The sequence below is a fragment of the Engystomops pustulosus genome, chromosome 3 (genome assembly GCF_040894005.1).
Source record: "Engystomops pustulosus chromosome 3, aEngPut4.maternal, whole genome shotgun sequence".
Taxonomy (NCBI): Eukaryota; Metazoa; Chordata; class Amphibia; order Anura; family Leptodactylidae; genus Engystomops; species Engystomops pustulosus.
Genome location: NC_092413.1, coordinates 18,990,050 through 19,009,560, shown reverse-complemented (window position 1 = coordinate 19,009,560; position 19,511 = coordinate 18,990,050). Strand labels below are relative to the sequence as shown.

At 45.7% G+C, this 19,511-nt stretch overlaps 2 protein-coding genes across 2 annotated transcripts in view; one reads left to right on the top strand and one right to left on the bottom strand.

Moving 5' to 3' along the window:
- Window positions 1-11,762, bottom strand: part of LOC140121060 (uncharacterized) — a 325,444-nt gene extending 313,682 nt beyond the window's left edge. Inside the window, exon 1 of the mRNA XM_072140249.1 lies at window positions 11,758-11,762. The gene's annotated coding sequence lies outside the window, so the exon portion shown is untranslated. The remainder of the gene's footprint in view (window positions 1-11,757) is intronic.
- Window positions 1-19,511, top strand: part of SYT14 (synaptotagmin 14) — a 117,629-nt gene that overhangs the window by 15,070 nt on the left and 83,048 nt on the right. The window contains exon 2 of the mRNA XM_072140231.1: window positions 735-782. Coding sequence (XP_071996332.1) covers window positions 735-782 — 48 coding nt within the window. The remainder of the gene's footprint in view (window positions 1-734; window positions 783-19,511) is intronic.

The following is a 19,511-nucleotide window of genomic DNA, read 5'->3' as shown; positions in this document are numbered from 1 at the left end:
TGGGTGAAGGGAGTCTATCTTTTAGGTCATATCCGAAACATGGTCACCATATTAAGGATACGTCGGGAACATGGTCGTCATATTGGATCAAGGATAAGTTTTCCTAATAGGAAGATGCAGCACCAAAGACCTGAAATTGATTGCCCCAATCAGATCTGTAATATCTCTTGTGGTACGAAAGTTATCAACACAGAGATTCTGCATAGATTGTCCTTCAGGTTCTTAATGATTGGATCCAACACCATGGTCAACACGTCACATAGCTGTGCATCACAGGGAACTTTCCATGTTGTTGTTGTTGAAGCTTTCTGTGTAATAAGTGTTAAAGGTCCTGCAAAATCGGTGTCCTACGAAGGTGTCCCTTTTCTTTACTTTTTTAGGTGAGCAGTTCCAGGCGTTTTTTGGTCTCATGACCGCTTATCTGACAATATAGAGCCTTATTAGCATGCTGGGTACCAAGACTACGAGCACTGATTTCTGTGGAACAGTAGGGGATAGGTTAGATCCTGATTGTTACCAAGAACCGCCGACCCATAGTGCCCAATGAATTGGCTTAATCCTGCCTGCAAAATTATGTGACCATGTGGATACCTAAGGTGGATGGGGCTTCGGATGTGCCTTAAGGGAACAGTAATTCTTTTTGTCTTTTGTTAAGTAGTTACCAGGGTAGTATGTGAGGACATAACACATTAACCCTTTCTGTTTTTTTTTTTTTTTGTCTCTTTATTTTGCAGGTGGGGAGAGAACTTGTGGAGTCCATGAACTAATCTGCATCAGGAAAGGTAAGTACCACATTAAATGTATACAGATGGAGGACACACACAACGCTAAGGATGTTGTATATAAATAATAATTCTTTATTTATATAGCGCACACAGCGCTGCACAGAGTTTGCCGAATCGGTCCCTGTCCCCATGGGGCTCACAATCTAATCATCCTACCAGTATGTTTTGGAGTGTGGGAGGAAACCCACGCAAACACGGAGAGAACATACAAACTCTTTGCAGATGTTGGCCCTGGGACTTGAACCCAGGACCCCAGCGCTGCAAGGCTGTAATGCTAACCACTAAGCCACCGTGCTGCTCTATATAAAACGATTGGTCAAAAGAACAGGGGGTTTCTGGGAGGTCCTCATACTGATGGGGTGGCTGGGGATCACTGTCAGGGCCCCTAGGTTACATTGTAAGGAACTTCTGGATTGGGGGGAAACCCAAGAAGTCAGACCAATTATATCGCAAGTTCAAACTTTTTGGAATTTTTTGAACACTCCACCCATTGAAGGGACACCGAGCAGAATGGTCCATCTCTCCTCCTTTTCCTCCTTCTCCTCTGTGTGTCAATTCACCCCCACCTCTTGATATTTGATATTTTGGGAGCAGAAAGGTAGAGAACTTAACATACCAAGGGGGAAGATGCCACTCTTCTTTGGTTCCCGAAACGGCTGTTTTTTTAAACAATCGGTCTGGGCGAACCTCTACCCAACCAAAGTGTGCGGCCCCCATGGCCTGCAGGACCCCACATATTTTCACAGGATGCTTTGTAGGTGAATCCCCCCCCCCTTCTATTCTTGACTCTCCCTGCATGTCTGTCTGTAACTTTTTGTGTCATTGGGTGACATCATGACAAATAGGGATCGTCGTATCCAACTTCGGCCAACAAATAGGAAAGTTTTTGGGATAGAAGATGATATTTCGTCTACCATTTTTACGCTTTTCCTGCCCAGTGGGCCGTGCACAGAGGAAAAATACAGGTTACAGCTGTTCTTGGGAAAAAAAAAAAAAAAAAGTTCCTCCTTTGTCCTTAATTATGTATCGTATGCCTGAAGATCTCCCACGGCTTGTAAAATTTGTGCTGCGCTCCCCTCCCGCTGCGGTGCCTTTTCTTTTCGTTATGCCTAATGGACTGGACTGTTCGCGCTGCCTTTTTCAGGGAGTGGTTTGGAGTCTTTGATAAAAGCTGAGTAGTACATTCTGCTTTGTGTAATGAACCGTAGGATTATAAAAGGACCATATGATGCGTAACACTCTGCAACTAAACAGAAAAGATCTCCGTGTTCCTCCAACCTTGACCGACCAAAGCCAAATCATATTCATTTTGACGTCTGGAAAATATTACAGATTTTATTATTTTTTTTCCTGGAATTATGAGCAAATGTCTGACCCTGTATTGATGGGGGAACTTTGAGATGGAATTTTTTGTTTATTGGGCCATTTTATTACAGGCGGTCCCCTACTTAAGGACAGCCGAATTATAGACAACCCATAGTTACAGATGGAGCCTTCTGACCTCTCTGGATGTTACTATAGTCCCAGGCTGCAATGATCGGCTGTAATGTGTCTGTAATGAAGCTTTATTGATAATCCTTGGTCCCATTACAGCAAAAAATGTTTAAACTCCAATTGTCACTGGGGCAAAAAAATTTTTTTTGTCTGGGGACTGCCTGTATTCGTATTTTCCACCACAGTTTACGGCCTTGAGGTCACAGTGATTTTTTTTTTTCACTTTTACTTCCTATTTTGTGCAGACAGTCCCCGGGTTACGTACAAGATCGGTTCCGGAGGTTTGTTCTTAAGTTGAATTTGTATGTAAGTCGGAACTGTATATTTTATAATTGTAACCCCAGCTAAATATTTATTTGGTGTCTGTGACAATTGAATTTTAAAAATGTTGGAACCAGGAGTAACACTAAAGCTTCATTATAGACACCTGTGATCAGGGCCAGATTAAGTGTCCCAGCGGTATGGAGCACCTCATTTAGGATGGGGCCCCCCAGCTCTGCAGCCGACGTGGGGCCCCCTCGCACAACAATATATGTAAAAAGATATCACATAGTTACACAGTTCCAAAGCTCTAAAGATATTAGAAAGAAAGGAATCTTTAGTTTTAGATAAATTCCTACCCTTACTAAACCATTTCCAATTTTGGTCCATGACAAACTAAAAAATACTACCACCATACTATTACCGAATAATGATACCACAATACTGTTACCAAATAAATACTACCATAAGACCAATATTCCAAACAATAGCGCTACAATTTGCAAATGATCCCTCGAAACTGACCCATAGGATTACCACAACATGACCGGTATTACCAATAATTTACTAACTATAAACTCCATTTACTGATGATCTTTACCGCCATATTGTTATAATACAAACACCACCAAGCAGCGGGCAATATCACTAATGATACTGCTGTACAGGGCCCAAATAATAACTTTACATCATGATTATCACCACTACATAATGACCGAATAATACTGCGATACTATATGATAACCTACACACAGACCAGTATGTACCAGCAAATAGTAGTAGATACCAGTCCTGCACAGAGGCTGCAGTGTCATCCAATGACTTACAGGTGACGTCCCTGATGTTGTCTCCTCCCTTCTGTCTGATCTTCCAGGAGACTTCTTCCAGCCATGACTCTCTGCGGGTTTATAAAACAGACATGGTTGGCATCATCCTATATGCACCTCACACCTGACCCTCACACCACCACTGACCACACTGTACCCCTACATATATCATATATACCCCTCACACCACCACTGACCACACTGTACCCCTACATATATCATATATACCCCTCACACCACAACTGACCACACTGTGCCCCCACATATATCATATATATCCCTCAAACCACAACTGACCACACTGTGCCCCCACATATATCATATATACCCCTCACACCACAACTGACCACACTGTGCCCCCACATATATCATATATACCACTCACACCACAACTGACCACACTGTGCCCTCACATATATCATATATACCCCTCACACCACAACTGACCACACTGTGCCCCCACATATATCATATATACCACTCACACCACAACTGACCACACTGTGCCCCCCACATATATCATATATACCCCTCACACCACAACTGACCACTGTGCTCCCACTTATATCATATATACCTCTCACACCACAACTCACCACACTGTGCCCCCACATATATCATATATACCCCTCACACCGAAACTGACCACACTGTGCCCCCACATATATTATATATACCCTCACACCACAACTGACCCCACTGTGCCCCGCATATATCATATATACCCCTCACACCACAACTGACCACACTGTGCCCCACATATATCATATATACCCCTCACACCACAACTGACCACACTTTAGCCCACATATATCATATATACCCCTCACACCACACCTGACCACACTGTGCCTCCACATATATCATATATACCCCTCACACCACAACTGACCACACTGTGTCCCCACATATATCATATATACCTCTCACCACACAACTGACCACACTGTGCCCCCACATATATCATATATACCCCTCACACCACAACTGACCACACTGTGCCCCCACATATATCATATATACCCCTCACACCACAACTGACCATACTCTCCCCTACATATATCATATATACCTCTCACCACACAACTGACTATACTAACAGTGACCACACTGTACATAACCCATTATGCAGGTTCCCCCCATAGTACTTCATTAGGTAGGTCTCCCCCTTAGCATTTCATTAGGCAGGACTCTCCTTTAATAAATCATTAGGTAGGTCCTCCCCTTATGAATTTATTAGGCACAGTTGTTAATACACACACAGTGATGTCACAGCGGATTAATACACACATACGCACACACACAGTGATAGCACAGGGGATTAATACATACACACAGTGATGTCCTAGCACAGGGTGTTTATACACACACAATGCTGTCACAGTACAGAGGGCAGATACACACACACAGTGATGTCACAGCACAGGGGGTTAATACACAACAGTGATGTCACAGCAAAGGGGGCTGATACACACACAGTGATGTCCCAGCACAGGGGGTTGATACACACACACACACAGTGATGTCACAGCACAGGGGATTAATACACAACAGTGATGTCACAGCACAGGGGGCTGGTAAACACACACAGTGATGTCCCAGCACAGGGGGTCAATACACAAACACAGTGATGTCACAGCACAGGGGGTTAATACACAACAGTGATGTCACAGCACAGGGGGTTAATGCACAACAGTGATGTCACAGCACAGGGGGCTGTTACACATGCAGTGCTGTCACAATTCAGGGGGCTGATACACACACAGTGATGTCACAGCACAGGGGGTTAATGCACAACAGTGATGTTACAGCACAGGGGGCGGTTACACACACAGTGATGTCACAGTACAGGGGGTTAATGCACAACAGTGATGTTACAGCACAGGGGGCGGTTACACACACAGTGATGTCACAGTACAGGGGGTTAATACACAACAGTGAAGTCACAGCACCAACATTATCAATAAGAAAATGGTGAAAACCATAACAATAATTGATGACAATAACCCCACACCCCAATGCTGGCGCACTATAGACACTAGGAGTATAACAGGACATGTACAGTACAAGCTGAGAGATGTCTCACACTAGAAGGTTAGTCAGTGAGTACAATACTGATCTGACACAGGTAGAAGTGGCATCTAGTACCTCACAGTTGACATGTCTTCTCCTTCAGGGCCAGAATCGATGTAACTTATGGCTGAAGAATTTTCCACCAGATGTCTTCTGCTCCTGGCAGCACATGCCCCACACTTTGCACATAAAAATACCACAGTTACTCACATTATAATGCCACCTGGATAACAGAAATATGCCCCCCCAAATATACCCCATAATTAAACCTCTGTGTCCCCTGCATATATTACTATACTACAGACCCTGAGTGATACTGTACCCCTAATTATATATGTCACCCCCTAATTACACAATATATGTTTCCCCCATTACTTAATTTATATATTACCCCCTTTAATGAATTAACCTACCTATTTATGGCCCTTTCTAATATACTGGGGTGCCACATTTTAGAGGCTGGCCCCTCAAGTAATTATTTAATATACTGCCCCCCCCATTTAGTTATTTAATATACTGCCCCCCCCCCCCCCCGTCCATTAATTATGTAATATACTGGGCCCCCAAATGTATTTTTTTGCACTTCACTCTTTGGTTCAGTAAGATCACAGGGAAAATACATTTATAGAGGTTTTATTGAGTTTTAATACATTTGAAAAAATTAAAACCTCATCAAGAAAAAAAGGGGTTTTGTCTGACGCTAATAACTTTTTCATATCGTATATACTCAAGGCTTATACTCGAGTCAAGGAAAAAAAAGTCAAAACTCACCTTTCCAGCGCCCCCGCATGTCTTCTCTTCTTCCATCGGCAGCGGCAGGTCTGTACACGCTGCCGACGGAACAAGAGAAGACCTGTGGAGGCAAAGGAAAGTTGTATACGGGGGAAGGCTATATCAGGGGCAGGTGTTGGCTATATAAGGGTTGGCTTATACTTGAGTATATATGGTACTGAGATACGTGAGGAGTTATTTTTGGTGGGATGAGCTGACGTTTTCATTGCTACCATTTTGAGGACTGTGAGACCTTTTGATCAGTTTTTATCACATTTTTTATGTTACGTAAAATGGTGTCAAAGTTGCGTTTCGGACATTTGGGCGCCATTTTCAGTTATGTGGTTCAACACCAGCAATGACCATTTTTATATTTTGATAGATCGGACATTTTGAGACATGGCCATACCTAACGTGTTTGTGATTTTTACTGTTTAATAAATTAGTATCAGTTCTAAAAATAGTTTACTATTTTTTTAGAGTACTTTAACCCTAGATGGTCTGATCGTTCCTACTATATACTACAGTACTACTATATTGCAGTATATGCAATTATTACACAGTATTCATTACAATGAGCCACTGGCACATTGTGACGAAACTGCAGATGCCATGCAGCCTTGGGTCTGACGAAGACCCAATGCTATCATGGCAACCGATCGCTGCCCCCCGATGACGTCCCAGGGAGCGAGTAACGACGGGAACAAAGATGGTGGCGCCAATGTGCCACCGTCCTTTAAATGTTGGCGGCAGCATCAGAAGGGTTAATACCCACTGTAGGCACTAGCACTAATCGCGGGTATTAGCGGTGGATGTTTGCTGCAGTATGCAGCAAACCCCACTGCTGTATGGAGAGGGCTCAGCACGTGAGCCTTCTTCATACAGGTCCCACACTTCTGCGCCGTACATGTAAGCCTCAGAGCTAATATTGTACCCCTCACACACAAACACAATTAACTATTAAATATGCTGCCCCCCATAATTAACTATTTAATATGCTGCCAGCCACACAATTAATTATTTAATATGCTGCCCCCCCATAATTAACTATTTAATACGCTGCCCACCACAGTGATCTATTTAATATGCTGCCCCCACATAATTAATTATTTAATATGCTGCCACACACACAATTAACTAATATGATGCCCACCCCCAATTAATTATTTTAAATATTTCGTCCCCCATGTTTTTACTGCTGTTTGATTTAAAAAAAAATAAAACCTTATACTCACCTCGGGTCCCGAGTCTTCTTTCCTCTTGCCGCGGCCCTACAGGAAAGGGTGCGCGGCCGCGTGATAACGTCATCACACGGCCGCGCATCCTAGTTCATGGAGCGATGTGCGCCGGGGTTGTCTTCCGGCCATATCGCTCCAGTAATAGTGCTCGAGCGGCCGGAAACGGCCGCATCGAGCACTATACAGTGACGGGCAGGAGCTTCCTGTCCGGACGGACGGAGGCACCTGCCCGATTGCCGAGGCGAGTGTCGGGGCACGCCGGGGCCCCTGCAGGAGCTTGAGCATCGGCGCTATTGAAGCGCCAGGCCGGGGCCCCCAACCAATAAATCCGGATCCGGGGGCCAGGCGCTGGCGCTCCATTAGCGCCAATGATGATCCGGCTCTGCCTGTGATAACTGTTACAGCTGATTATTGTAGCCTAGGACTAAAGTACAGTAACTTACCAACATCCAGAGGTCCGTTTGTAACTAGGGGTCGTATGTAAGTCGGGTGCTCTTAAGTAGGGGACCGCCTGTATTATTATTGTTCTTGGTGGTGTAAAAATAAGAAAGTAACTAGTACCGTACTTACCTCGTCTTTATGTCCTTTCCAGGGTGGCACCTACCATCACCACCGCTGTGGATGGACAAAATGGGTGTAGTTATTTTTTTATCCTCAGATGTATAAAATAATAAACTTATATACTTATCCTCCTGACGCTCCCCGCAGCTTCTCTTCTCTCATATTTCCATGTCTATCAGAGACAGACTATGACATCATCAGCAGCGACATGGCCGCGTCATAATGTGTGCACGGGCCGAGCACATGGACGCGTATCTGTCTGCCCTGATAGACATGAAGAAGAGAAGGAAGAGGAGCCACAGGGAGCGTGGGTAAGTACTTACGTTAATTATTTTATACAATGAGGGGAGCTGCAGGGCATTTCATTACTAGGGCAGGATGTATGGGGTATTTTATTACTGGGGGATGTTTTACGGGACATTTATTTCCTGGGGGGGGGGGGTGCGCTGCTGCATGGCATTTCATTACTGTGGGTAGGCTGCACGGGGCATTTCATTACTGTGGGTGCTGCTGCAAGGCATTTCATTACTAGGGTAGGCTGCACGGGGCATTTCATTACTAGGGCAGGCTGCAAGGGGCATTTCATTACTAGGGTAGGCTGCACGGGGCATTTCATTACTAGGGTAGGCTGCACAGGGCATTTCATTACTAGGGTAGGCTGCACGGGGCATTTCATTACTAGGGCAGGCTGCACGGGGCATTTCATTACTAGGGCAGGCTGCAAGGCATTTCATTACTATGGTAGGCTGCACGGGGCATTTCATTACTAGGGCAGGCTGCAAGGGGCATTTCATTACTAGGGTAGGCTGCACGGGGCATTTCATTACTAGGGTAGGCTGCACGGGGCATTTCATTACTAGGGCAGGCTGCAAGGGGCATTTCATTACGAGGACAGGCTGCACGGGGCATTTCATTACTAGGGCAGGCTGCACAGGGCATTTCATTACTAGGGCAGGCTGCACGGGGCATTTCATTACTAGGGCAGGCTGCACGGGGCATTTCATTACTAGGGCAGGCTGCAAGGCATTTCATTACTATGGTAGGCTGCACGGGGCATTTCATTACTAGGGCAGGCTGCAAGGGGCATTTCATTACTAGGGTAGGCTGCACGGGGCATTTCATTACTAGGGTAGGCTGCACGGGGCATTTCATTACTAGGGCAGGCTGCAAGGGGCATTTCATTACGAGGACAGGCTGCACGGGGCATTTCATTACTAGGGCAGGCTGCACAGGGCATTTCATTACTAGGGCAGGCTGCACGGGGCATTTCATTACTAGGGCAGGCTGCACGGGGCATTTCATTACTAGGGCAGGCTGTGTCGGGGCATTTCATTACTAGGGCAGGCTGCAAGGGGCATTTCATTACTAGGGTAGGCTGCACGGGGCATTTCATTACTAGGGTAGGCTGCACGGGGCATTTCATTACTAGGGCAGGCTGCAAGGGGCATTTCATTACGAGGACAGGCTGCACGGGGCATTTCATTACTAGGGCAGGCTGCACAGGGCATTTCATTACTAGGGCAGGCTGCACGGGGCATTTCATTACTAGGGCAGGCTGCAAGGCATTTCATTACTATGGTAGGCTGCACGGGGCATTTCATTACTAGGGCAGGCTGCACAGGGCATTTCATTACTAGGGCAGGCTGCACGGGGCATTTCATTACTAGGGCAGGCTGCACGGGGCATTTCATTACTAGGGCAGGCTGCACGGGGCATTTCATTACTAGGGCAGGCTGCAAGGCATTTCATTACTATGGTAGGCTGCACGGGGCATTTCATTACTAGGGCAGGCTGCAAGGGGCATTTCATTACTAGGGTAGGCTGCACGGGGCATTTCATTACTAGGGTAGGCTGCACGGGGCATTTCATTACTAGGGCAGGCTGCAAGGGGCATTTCATTACGAGGACAGGCTGCACGGGGCATTTCATTACTAGGGCAGGCTGCACAGGGCATTTCATTACTAGGGCAGGCTGCACGGGGCATTTCATTACTAGGGCAGGCTGCACGGGGCATTTCATTACTAGGGCAGGCTGCAAGGCATTTCATTACTATGGTAGGCTGCACGGGGCATTTCATTACTAGGGCAGGCTGCAAGGGGCATTTCATTACTAGGGTAGGCTGCACGGGGCATTTCATTACTAGGGTAGGCTGCACGGGGCATTTCATTACTAGGGCAGGCTGCAAGGGGCATTTCATTACGAGGACAGGCTGCACGGGGCATTTCATTACTAGGGCAGGCTGCACAGGGCATTTCATTACTAGGGCAGGCTGCACGGGGCATTTCATTACTAGGGCAGGCTGCACGGGGCATTTCATTACTAGGGCAGGCTGTGTCGGGGCATTTCATTACTAGGGCAGGCTGCAAGGGGCATTTCATTACTAGGGTAGGCTGCACGGGGCATTTCATTACTAGGGTAGGCTGCACGGGGCATTTCATTACTAGGGCAGGCTGCAAGGGGCATTTCATTACGAGGACAGGCTGCACGGGGCATTTCATTACTAGGGCAGGCTGCACAGGGCATTTCATTACTAGGGCAGGCTGCACGGGGCATTTCATTACTAGGGCAGGCTGCAAGGCATTTCATTACTATGGTAGGCTGCACGGGGCATTTCATTACTAGGGCAGGCTGCACAGGGCATTTCATTACTAGGGCAGGCTGCACGGGGCATTTCATTACTAGGGCAGGCTGCACGGGGCATTTCATTACCGGGGGGCCCTGCGGAAGGGCATTTTATTACTGGGGCGCTGCTGCAGAGCATTTCATTACTGGGGGGGCTGTGACCAATGCATTTCCCACCCTTGGCTTATACTGAAGGCAGTACATTTTACCAGTATTTTGTGGAAACATTAGGGGCCTCAGTCGGCTTAGACATGAGATTGCTTTATTTCTTATATAATACACTGTACTACTCGTATATTGCAGTGTATTATACTGCCAGGTTACTGCTTACTACAGGCAATAAAAATGTAAAATGGAAGCACTCTGAAAAATGCTTTTTTCAAATGGCGCGGCGAACATAGCGTGATGTTTCGGCACAGATGGCCTTTGTCAAGCTGTAATAAGCCAACATAGAACAAGTGGATTAGTAATATATACACATATACAAATCATGACAGTAGAGGAATCAGTAACTAGGAACTGAGATACTACAGGCAGCCACATGCGCCGTCGTTTGTGGGGCAGGAGCTGGCCGCGTTTCTCCCTCCGGATGGGCGCAGGGCCAAAGAGGCACTGCGCATGTCCGAGATTTTGGACAAGAACGCAGAGGACTGGGAGGCGCTGGTGGCAGGAATCGCCTGAAAAGAGAAGTGTAGGCAGAGTTTTGATGACGCACCTTGGCGGAGGCTGGGTGCATGCTTGACTAGTCAACTAGCCCACCCCCCTGACTCATAGATGACTTGGAATATAAGGTGATATTTCAGCATGTGGCCGGGGCACCAGCGTCATAAGGACAAGCCTGGACAGCATTTACTACACCCTATAAGGTATGTTTAGGGTTTTAACAGGCGTCCAGCTGGTGACAGGTTCCCTTTAAGACTTATGACGGCGGCGGAGCTCCAAGGACAGAACTAGAACTGTCGTAAGTAGCCGGCCTAATGATAAATTACCCCCAATGACTTTTTCCAGGGAATTTTTTTTTAAGTTTTACATTTAATAATTAATTTTTATCTTTTATTTTTTGCCTCACTTTTTTCAGTTCCGCATTGGGCCTTTGTGACGTTCGGTCCTGACAATCTATTGCACAGTTGACAGTTGAAACATCTCCCGTAAAACTCCCGTGATCAGTTGTCGATGACAGATGGGCTTCCACTATTATCACGACTGCTATGGCCGGTAGAGAATAGGACTTTCGGGAACAGCCTTCGTGTAAGAGGTCCATAGAAATCATATAGAAATTATAGGAGCAAAGGAAAAGTGATCTTGGTACTACCTTCTGTTAAGGTTCGGAGTAGTAAACCCCCTGGACCACCGCGGACGATGGCACAAGCCGACACCTGGGACCGGAATCTAAGTGGCACCCAGTTTTCACCAGAGCCCGCCACAAAGCAGGATGGTCTTGCTGCAGCGTGGTACCACCAGGTCGTTCCACAGGTGCGACTTGTCCGTGGTGTACAGGAACACCAGGCAATCTCGAGGTTGGGAACAGGCAGGTAGTCAGGACAGGCGGCAAGGATGCAGAAACTGGAACGGAGCAGGAGGTCAGGGCTGGCAGCGAAGGAGCAAGGTCAGGATCAGGTCCGAGGTCACAACGAGAGGTCACAATACAATGAATACACATAGGAAGCTTTCTCAAAGGCTAGGAGTGCTAAGATCCGGCGGGGGTTGCTGGGAGAAGCCAGCTTTTAAGGAAACCCGGAAGTGACCAGCGCCAATCAGCAGCACGCTGGCCCTTTAAATCTGTGAGTGTCGACGTGCGCAGCCCAGGGAGCGGGGGCGCGCGTGCTTGCCAGCCGGGACGGAAGCAGGAGCAAGAAGAGGTGAGTTCACTCGTATCAAGGTGCCGCCACGGAGAGGGGCACAGGTGTACCTGCGATCTAAAACTTGACTCGCTGGGGCAACCGTGACACCTTCCATGATAAACTGTCCTCAAAAGTATAGCAGGCGAAGCCTATTCACTGCTGTGTGACCAGTCTTTCTTCAGAACAGCGACTGTTGGGTTAATAGTAATGGCTAAGCATCCTTTCCTTCCCCCTTGGGATACCTTTAAAGCAGTTTCCAGAGGTGCACTTATTATTGGCATGTCTGGATGTGGACCAGCGTGATCGGTGGGTTAGTGCTTTTAGTGCTTTTATTCAATGTCCAAATAATGCGGCATGTGGCGCGGAACGTTTTCTCTCACTGACAATGCGCGCACGTGCCTATTGTACGAGCCGTAAGAGCGGAGGCTAGAATGGCAAGCTGTTAGCTTATCTAACCACAGCTGGCAGACCCTTACTCGCAATTACCATTATTTGCGGCACTGAGTCGTATACATGTAAATCTCCATGCATCACTTAGTAATATACGTCGGTTTTGTGACTCTCGTACAATCCACAGAGCTGTGACACCTATTGGAATTGGATTATTTCCAAAAGACATGACTTTTCCACCGGCTTTCTTCTAGCCGAAGAACTATTTTATGTTATACATCCCCAGACTTCCAAGTTCAAGGGTCTCTGCAAGCCTCCAAGGACGCTCTAAACTGATGGGGAGCCAAAGAGTATGAAATGGTGCTGTCTAGACATGGGTGCCCCTGGTTAGGGCTGCTCTCAATGTACCTAAAATGATCAGCTATCTTTTTTTTTGTCTCAATCAAGAGTAGTTTTTTTAAATTTTAATCTTGATTGTTCCAACTAAACATATCTATCCACCTCATCTCTGTTTAAGATGCTTTTTCTCTATACCCCTATTTTTTCTGGCCTTCATCCCTCTAGGTTTTTTTTTATCATATCTATGCCCTCCCAATCTTTGAAATTGGCTGTCATCTATCAACTCCCGATTTTGGTGTAAGCTCCACCTCCTGGAGGTGGATCTACAATTAGTCTTATGGAATCGGTTGGGAGGAGGAGCTAATACCTAATTAATTCCTAACTCTGATGTTATATCCACACTAGAGCTAACCTCAGCCTTACGTTTATTGAGGGATACAAGAGCGGCTGCCTAGAGCTTGTAATCTTTAGTTATGTAGGATTATGCAATGGATGGGCTTGATTTACTGAATAACTACCTATAGGTGGCACTACAGAGACAATCTTTGTAAAGGAGTGCTAATTTGCATACTTTTTCCCATGGAGCATTCCATTACACAAGATCGGTCTCCATAAGCTAAAAACGGTACTTTCCAAGAAATCTCTTAAATACTTGTGTACACTGCCGATGCCAATGATTGGCTGTAGTAATCACATGGGGTGGCAGATGTTTTCACTGTTACGCATGTCTGTGAGGAAAAGGGGCCTCAAGGTATCAGAAGTTGTCTCTTCCTCATGCAAAATGTACATATTTTGCATTAGGGCCCAGTGGCTTCAAGTCCCACCTCCAACCAAGGACAACTATAGTGTTGCTGAATTTGGGTAGGTATTGGTTCCTTTGATATTTTATGCCGCCTTTGGATAAAACTATCCATGTCAAGTCAACAACTCAAGAAGAGTTGGCCCAAACCAGCTGTTGTGCACCAACCCTGACCTCGACCACTCATGTTGGACTGCAGTGTTGGACTGGCCCACCAGAGAACCAGAGGATCCTCCGGTGGGCCCAGACTCTAACACAGGATAGGACCCTACAGATCTGGCAGAAGACATCAATATATGAAGGCTACTAGAGTTTATTTCTTGGGGTTGATAAAGGGTGGGCCCCCAGGATCATTTTATGTTGTCAACTCAAAGAACCCTAGTCCGACACTGGTTAGAAATATCATAAGATTAGTTATAAGCATAGTGTTCCCAACACCTTTCAATGTTTTGTAGCTATTCTGTATACATTTTTATGGAGGCTTTTTGAGAAGATCGGTTCCCAACCATGCCTGGGCTCATGGAGAGCTGGTGTAACGAAAACATATAGCAGAGGTCATGAGGGGGGTGTTTTTTTGAATACCTTAATACAAGGATGTTAAACTTATTTTCCGCAGAGGGACGCTGCATTCTTATGGTTACTTTTAAAGTACCGATCCAGGCAACGTGTGTTGCACATTCTGTGACCTACGTTATTGCTGGTGGCCAAAAACCAGGTTAGCACCAAGATGATTGGGTGCTGCTCGCAGGTCATGTAACATGAAGTGAAGGGCCGTATTCTGCCCATAGGCGTTGTGTTTTACATAATAGATACATTTTTGGGGTTGGGGGGGTTAACCAGCCCATCTCCTCCAGCTTCCAAGTAGATTTTCACAGGCTCCTGTACTACATAGAAACTCCTGTTGACTCACAGAAACAGATTTTTAGCATCAGGAACAGCGAGCATTAGTAAACAAGTCATGCTAAAATTAATCGTGATCACAAGTACGGTACAGCAAGCCATCTGTTCCGGAGAAGTCAGCTTAATAAAGCCACTCGGAAGATCTGGGCAGAGTCACTGTGCCAATAAAGTTTGAGATCAGACACAAGGAAGGGAAATGTGTTTGCAAAGACAACTTTTTGATTTTTTTTTTTAAGTGGCGTTACATGAATTTAGAGTGTTGTCTGTTGTCTTTTTATACAAATTAAAGCATTTTCGGTTTAGGTTTCTTAAAGGGGCGCTTCGCCGGTATTAAATATTCACTTGGATAGGTGGTCTCTGCTAGATCGATAAGGGTGTGGCCACTAGGCCACCAGTTTATCACCAAAATGTGGTCCCGTTGTATGGTTCTGTATCCCCCCAAGCCGGAAGACCTCAGCCAAGGACGTGTTGAATGGAGGCAGTCACACGTACACACTGCAGCTCCATTCCACTGCCAGGGATAGTTTTGTGCCATACTGATTGCCTAATTTGTGAAACCATAGTGTTAAATGGAGTAATATCTTTCGTCTGATTCAACTTCTCTTGGCCAAAGGTTGCCGGACTTCATGCTTAATGCCTGCCCATTGGTCAAGGTTTTCGATGAATGGCCTATCTAATAATTATCATCTATCCAGGGGCTGAAACAGGTCACCATTGTTTGGTCGGGGGTTCTGCATATACTGGTGTTTTCTGGCCAAAACAACAGACACCTTGGTGGAATATGATGGACTGTGCATGGACTGTTGTTGGGATAAGAATAGTTTATCTATAGATATTCCTTTAAGGGGGTTGCACCAAGTTTGATTATTTTATAACCTTCTCATAAAAGGCGAGAAATGGAAATAGCCAAGGATAGATTTTGTCGATGAAGTGGTGGGACACATGCTCGACCTACCAATTAGTGAGAACGGGACCTCTTCTTTTTCCTTATGATCTTTGGGGTCCCAGCAGTTGGACCACCACTGATTGTCATGGGGATAGTGGATGAGTATCAAACTTGGTACATCATACCAGTCCCATCATACCATGCTGACTATGTATCCTTCCAAAGATCTGCTCATGAGATCCAAATTCTGACAGTACTGTCAGAGAGACCATTTCTCAGTCTGGTTTTAGATACTGGTGGTCATTTGTAGTTTTTGGTCAATTTAGTTGGAATCTGGAGTTTTCGTAATGGCTTCATAAAGGGAATCTGCCGTCAGATTTGTGGGCGCTTGTCCACCATGTCCATGATTAACGGTCCCAAACCTGGAAGTCCCAGTTTGCGTTTAAGGAGTAATGGATGACAAATTAAAGGAGTAATGGATGGGGTAGAGATTGGAAGGTTGGGGATCCTTGACCCTAGCATCTTGAAGAACATGCTCGTGGTTTATGGACTTTGAACTTTGAACTTGGTGGCAGTTTCCCTAAAACTTCTATTTGACAACCGTCTGTGGGTTTCTGACAATTTTTTATTTGCTGGAAAGTCCAGAAACAGGGAACCCGTGGGCGTATTCTTATCTAAGCCATGGTCAGCGCTTTATATTTTAAGCCGATTATACGCGGAGGACACTTTTCTCCGCAGAGATAATTGACAGAAGACGACCGGTCTAGGCCACAATGAATTGAACGCTTCTTTAGGTAATTACATTAGAAAAGTGAAGGATACTTACAGGTTCAGATGACTGAAGCTCCCGCTGTCAAGTTACATTTATGTATCAAGTGTTGCGGACACCAGGTGCACTCGGCGTCTTGGTCATTCACCGCGATTATAAGGACCTCCAGTCATTATCGTATTGTCAGCGCTATAAATACATCACTTTACTGCGTTGTAGTTATTTCTAGCACAGAATTCTCTTTGAATGTGGAAATACATTTGTTATGGTTTTGTAATATCATGATACATGTTGCTGGTCACAGAAGTAACATCTCAGGAGCCTGTAGGCACAGACTGTTGGGTGCCCAAGACCCCACCATTATCATGTTATACGTTACTGAACAAAGGGTTTTGATATAGCAGAAGCCTGTAGGAACAAATTGTTGGGTGCCTTGGACTCCACCGTCATTATGCTATATGTTGTTGGTCATAGGATTGACATATCAGGAATCTGTAGGCACAGATTGTTGGGTACCTTGGACTCCACCATTATCATGCTATATGCTGCTGGTCACAGGATTAACACATCAGGAACCTGTAGGAACAGATAGTTGGTTGCCTTGGTCTCCACCATTAAGTTGACCATTATCACCTACCTCACTAGGGTCTGGGAATTCCATCGATCTTGTGTCTCTACCTCGAATGAAGTGGTGGTCACATGCTTATGTGAGCGTATCAAACTTGGGGACACACCATAGTGATCATTTGACATCTTTGGAATCTGTAGGCACAGATTGTCGGGTGCCTTGGACTCCACCATTGTTATGCTATATGTTACGGATCATAGGATTGACATCTCAAGAGCTTGTGGGCACAGATAGTTGGGTGCCTTGGACTCCACCATTAAGTTGGCCAGGTATCTTTACCTTGAATGAAGTGGGGGTCATGAGTATATGAAACTTGGGGACACACCAAGGTGATCATTTGACATCTCAAGAGCTTGTTGGGCACATATTGTTGGGTGCCTTGGACTCCACCAACAAGTTGGCCATTATCACCTACCTCACTAAGACCTGGGAATCCCACCGATCTTGTGTCTCTACCTCGAGTCTAGTGGTGGTCACATGTGAGGATATTAAACTTGGTGATTATTTGTGGTCCTAAAAGACCTCCTTTCATGAAATATTTGTTAATGGGTTTGGTCAGTAGAGGTTCGCCTTGTTCATACGGTATATCCTATAATCTCATACAGATGGATCAGTTATTCCTTTCTTGAACCTGTGGTGGCCGTCCTTGTTCCATTACTTCGATTGCCATCACTTGTGGCAACCACGCAACTTCTCCTATGGGAACAGGGATTAGAAAACTAAAATCAAGCCTAATATACCGGGATTGATAGTCGGACTTGGTCCTATCCAATGGGATATGTCAATGGGATGGACCTTCCTGGCTCATTTATAGGAAGCATAGAATATATGTGAAATTCTTTGATGTTACAATTTTGTATTGGCTGCCCCTGGTAACGCTCATGCATGGTCGTTGCTCAGTAGAGTCTAAGAACATCTTGATCATCTTCATTTGAGACGAACCAAACTAGGAATCCTCATCATACGGAGCGTTTGATGAATTTTCGGTGTCTTCCCGGTCCACTGATCGTGGTGTAGAATGCTGATGAATGGCCCATTGGGCTTGGGGTGAAGTATAGGTAGATGACAAGGTCAGGTAGGTTGATTCCCTGTAATTAATCTGCGTTAGATTTTGCTTCAGTCTGAATAATCATCTGACTATTGTCTAAGGTCTAACCACAGTCGCTGCCAATGAGGTAAACACGGCGCGGCGTAAAGAGGGCGACTCCAGGCCTATCACGTTACCACCGTCTCCCTTTGTGTCCCAGTCACATGTTATACAGATTTTGGCAAGCGAACACTAGATCCCGTATTAGCTTGGGATCGTCTAGGAATGAATCAGTATATATTCATGGATAAGTCATCGAGACGTCCTATTATCAGCGGACAATGCCAGGAGGCGGCTAGATAAATAGAGACGGAGGACGGAGCCTGGAGTGACGGTGAGGGCAGCCGGGGGGGGGTCTAGGAGGACACGCAGTGGGTTTAGGCCTTTGTTTGGGGAATAATAGACCTAAAATGGGATATTGGGGCAGACCGAGTGTGCAGAACAACAGCAATGGGGACGGAGCAGCAAAGAGTTTTTGTTTCTCTTCCTCTTGTACTTCACCAAGCCCAGGGTGGTTTTGGGAATACTGGAGCAGGACCTGGAATAGTTGGGTGGCAGAAGAGACCTGGCCCAAAGGTGAATAGGATAGAATGTATTTTGGGTTGGGTTATAGAGCAAGAGCAGATTGTACATAGTGTCCTATCTGCAGGCAGCATGTTATAGAGCAGGAGGAGCTGATCAGATTGTACATAGTGTCCTATCTGCAGGCAGCATGTTATAGAGCAGGAGGAGCTGAACAGACTGTACATTGTGTTCTATCTGCAGGCAGCATGTTATAGAGCAGGAGGAGTTGAGCATTTGTACATAGTGTCCTATCTGCAGGCAGCATGTTATAGAGCAGGAGGAGCTGAACAGACTGTACATAGTGTCCTATCTGTAGGCAGCATGTTATAGAGCAGGAGGAGTTGAGCAGATTGTACATAGTGTCCTATCTGCAGGCAGAATGTTATAGAGCAGGAGGAGCTGAGCAGATTGTATATAGTGTCCTATCTGCAGGCAGCATGTTATAGAGCAGGAGGAGCTGAGCAGATTGATCTGTAGTTTTTTATGACTAGATGATTTCATTTCCCAAAAATCAACAAAGTCTCACCTGAAAGACCGTGTCCTACATGCCTTGCAATCCTCTCTGCATGTGTCTTAAAGGTGAAGAGAAGACCTAAGAGGCTTCATTCACCTCTCAGTGAGTGTATTGTTCCCTGTTATCAGCCATTTCATACCAGGAAGCTTTTATTGTACATTA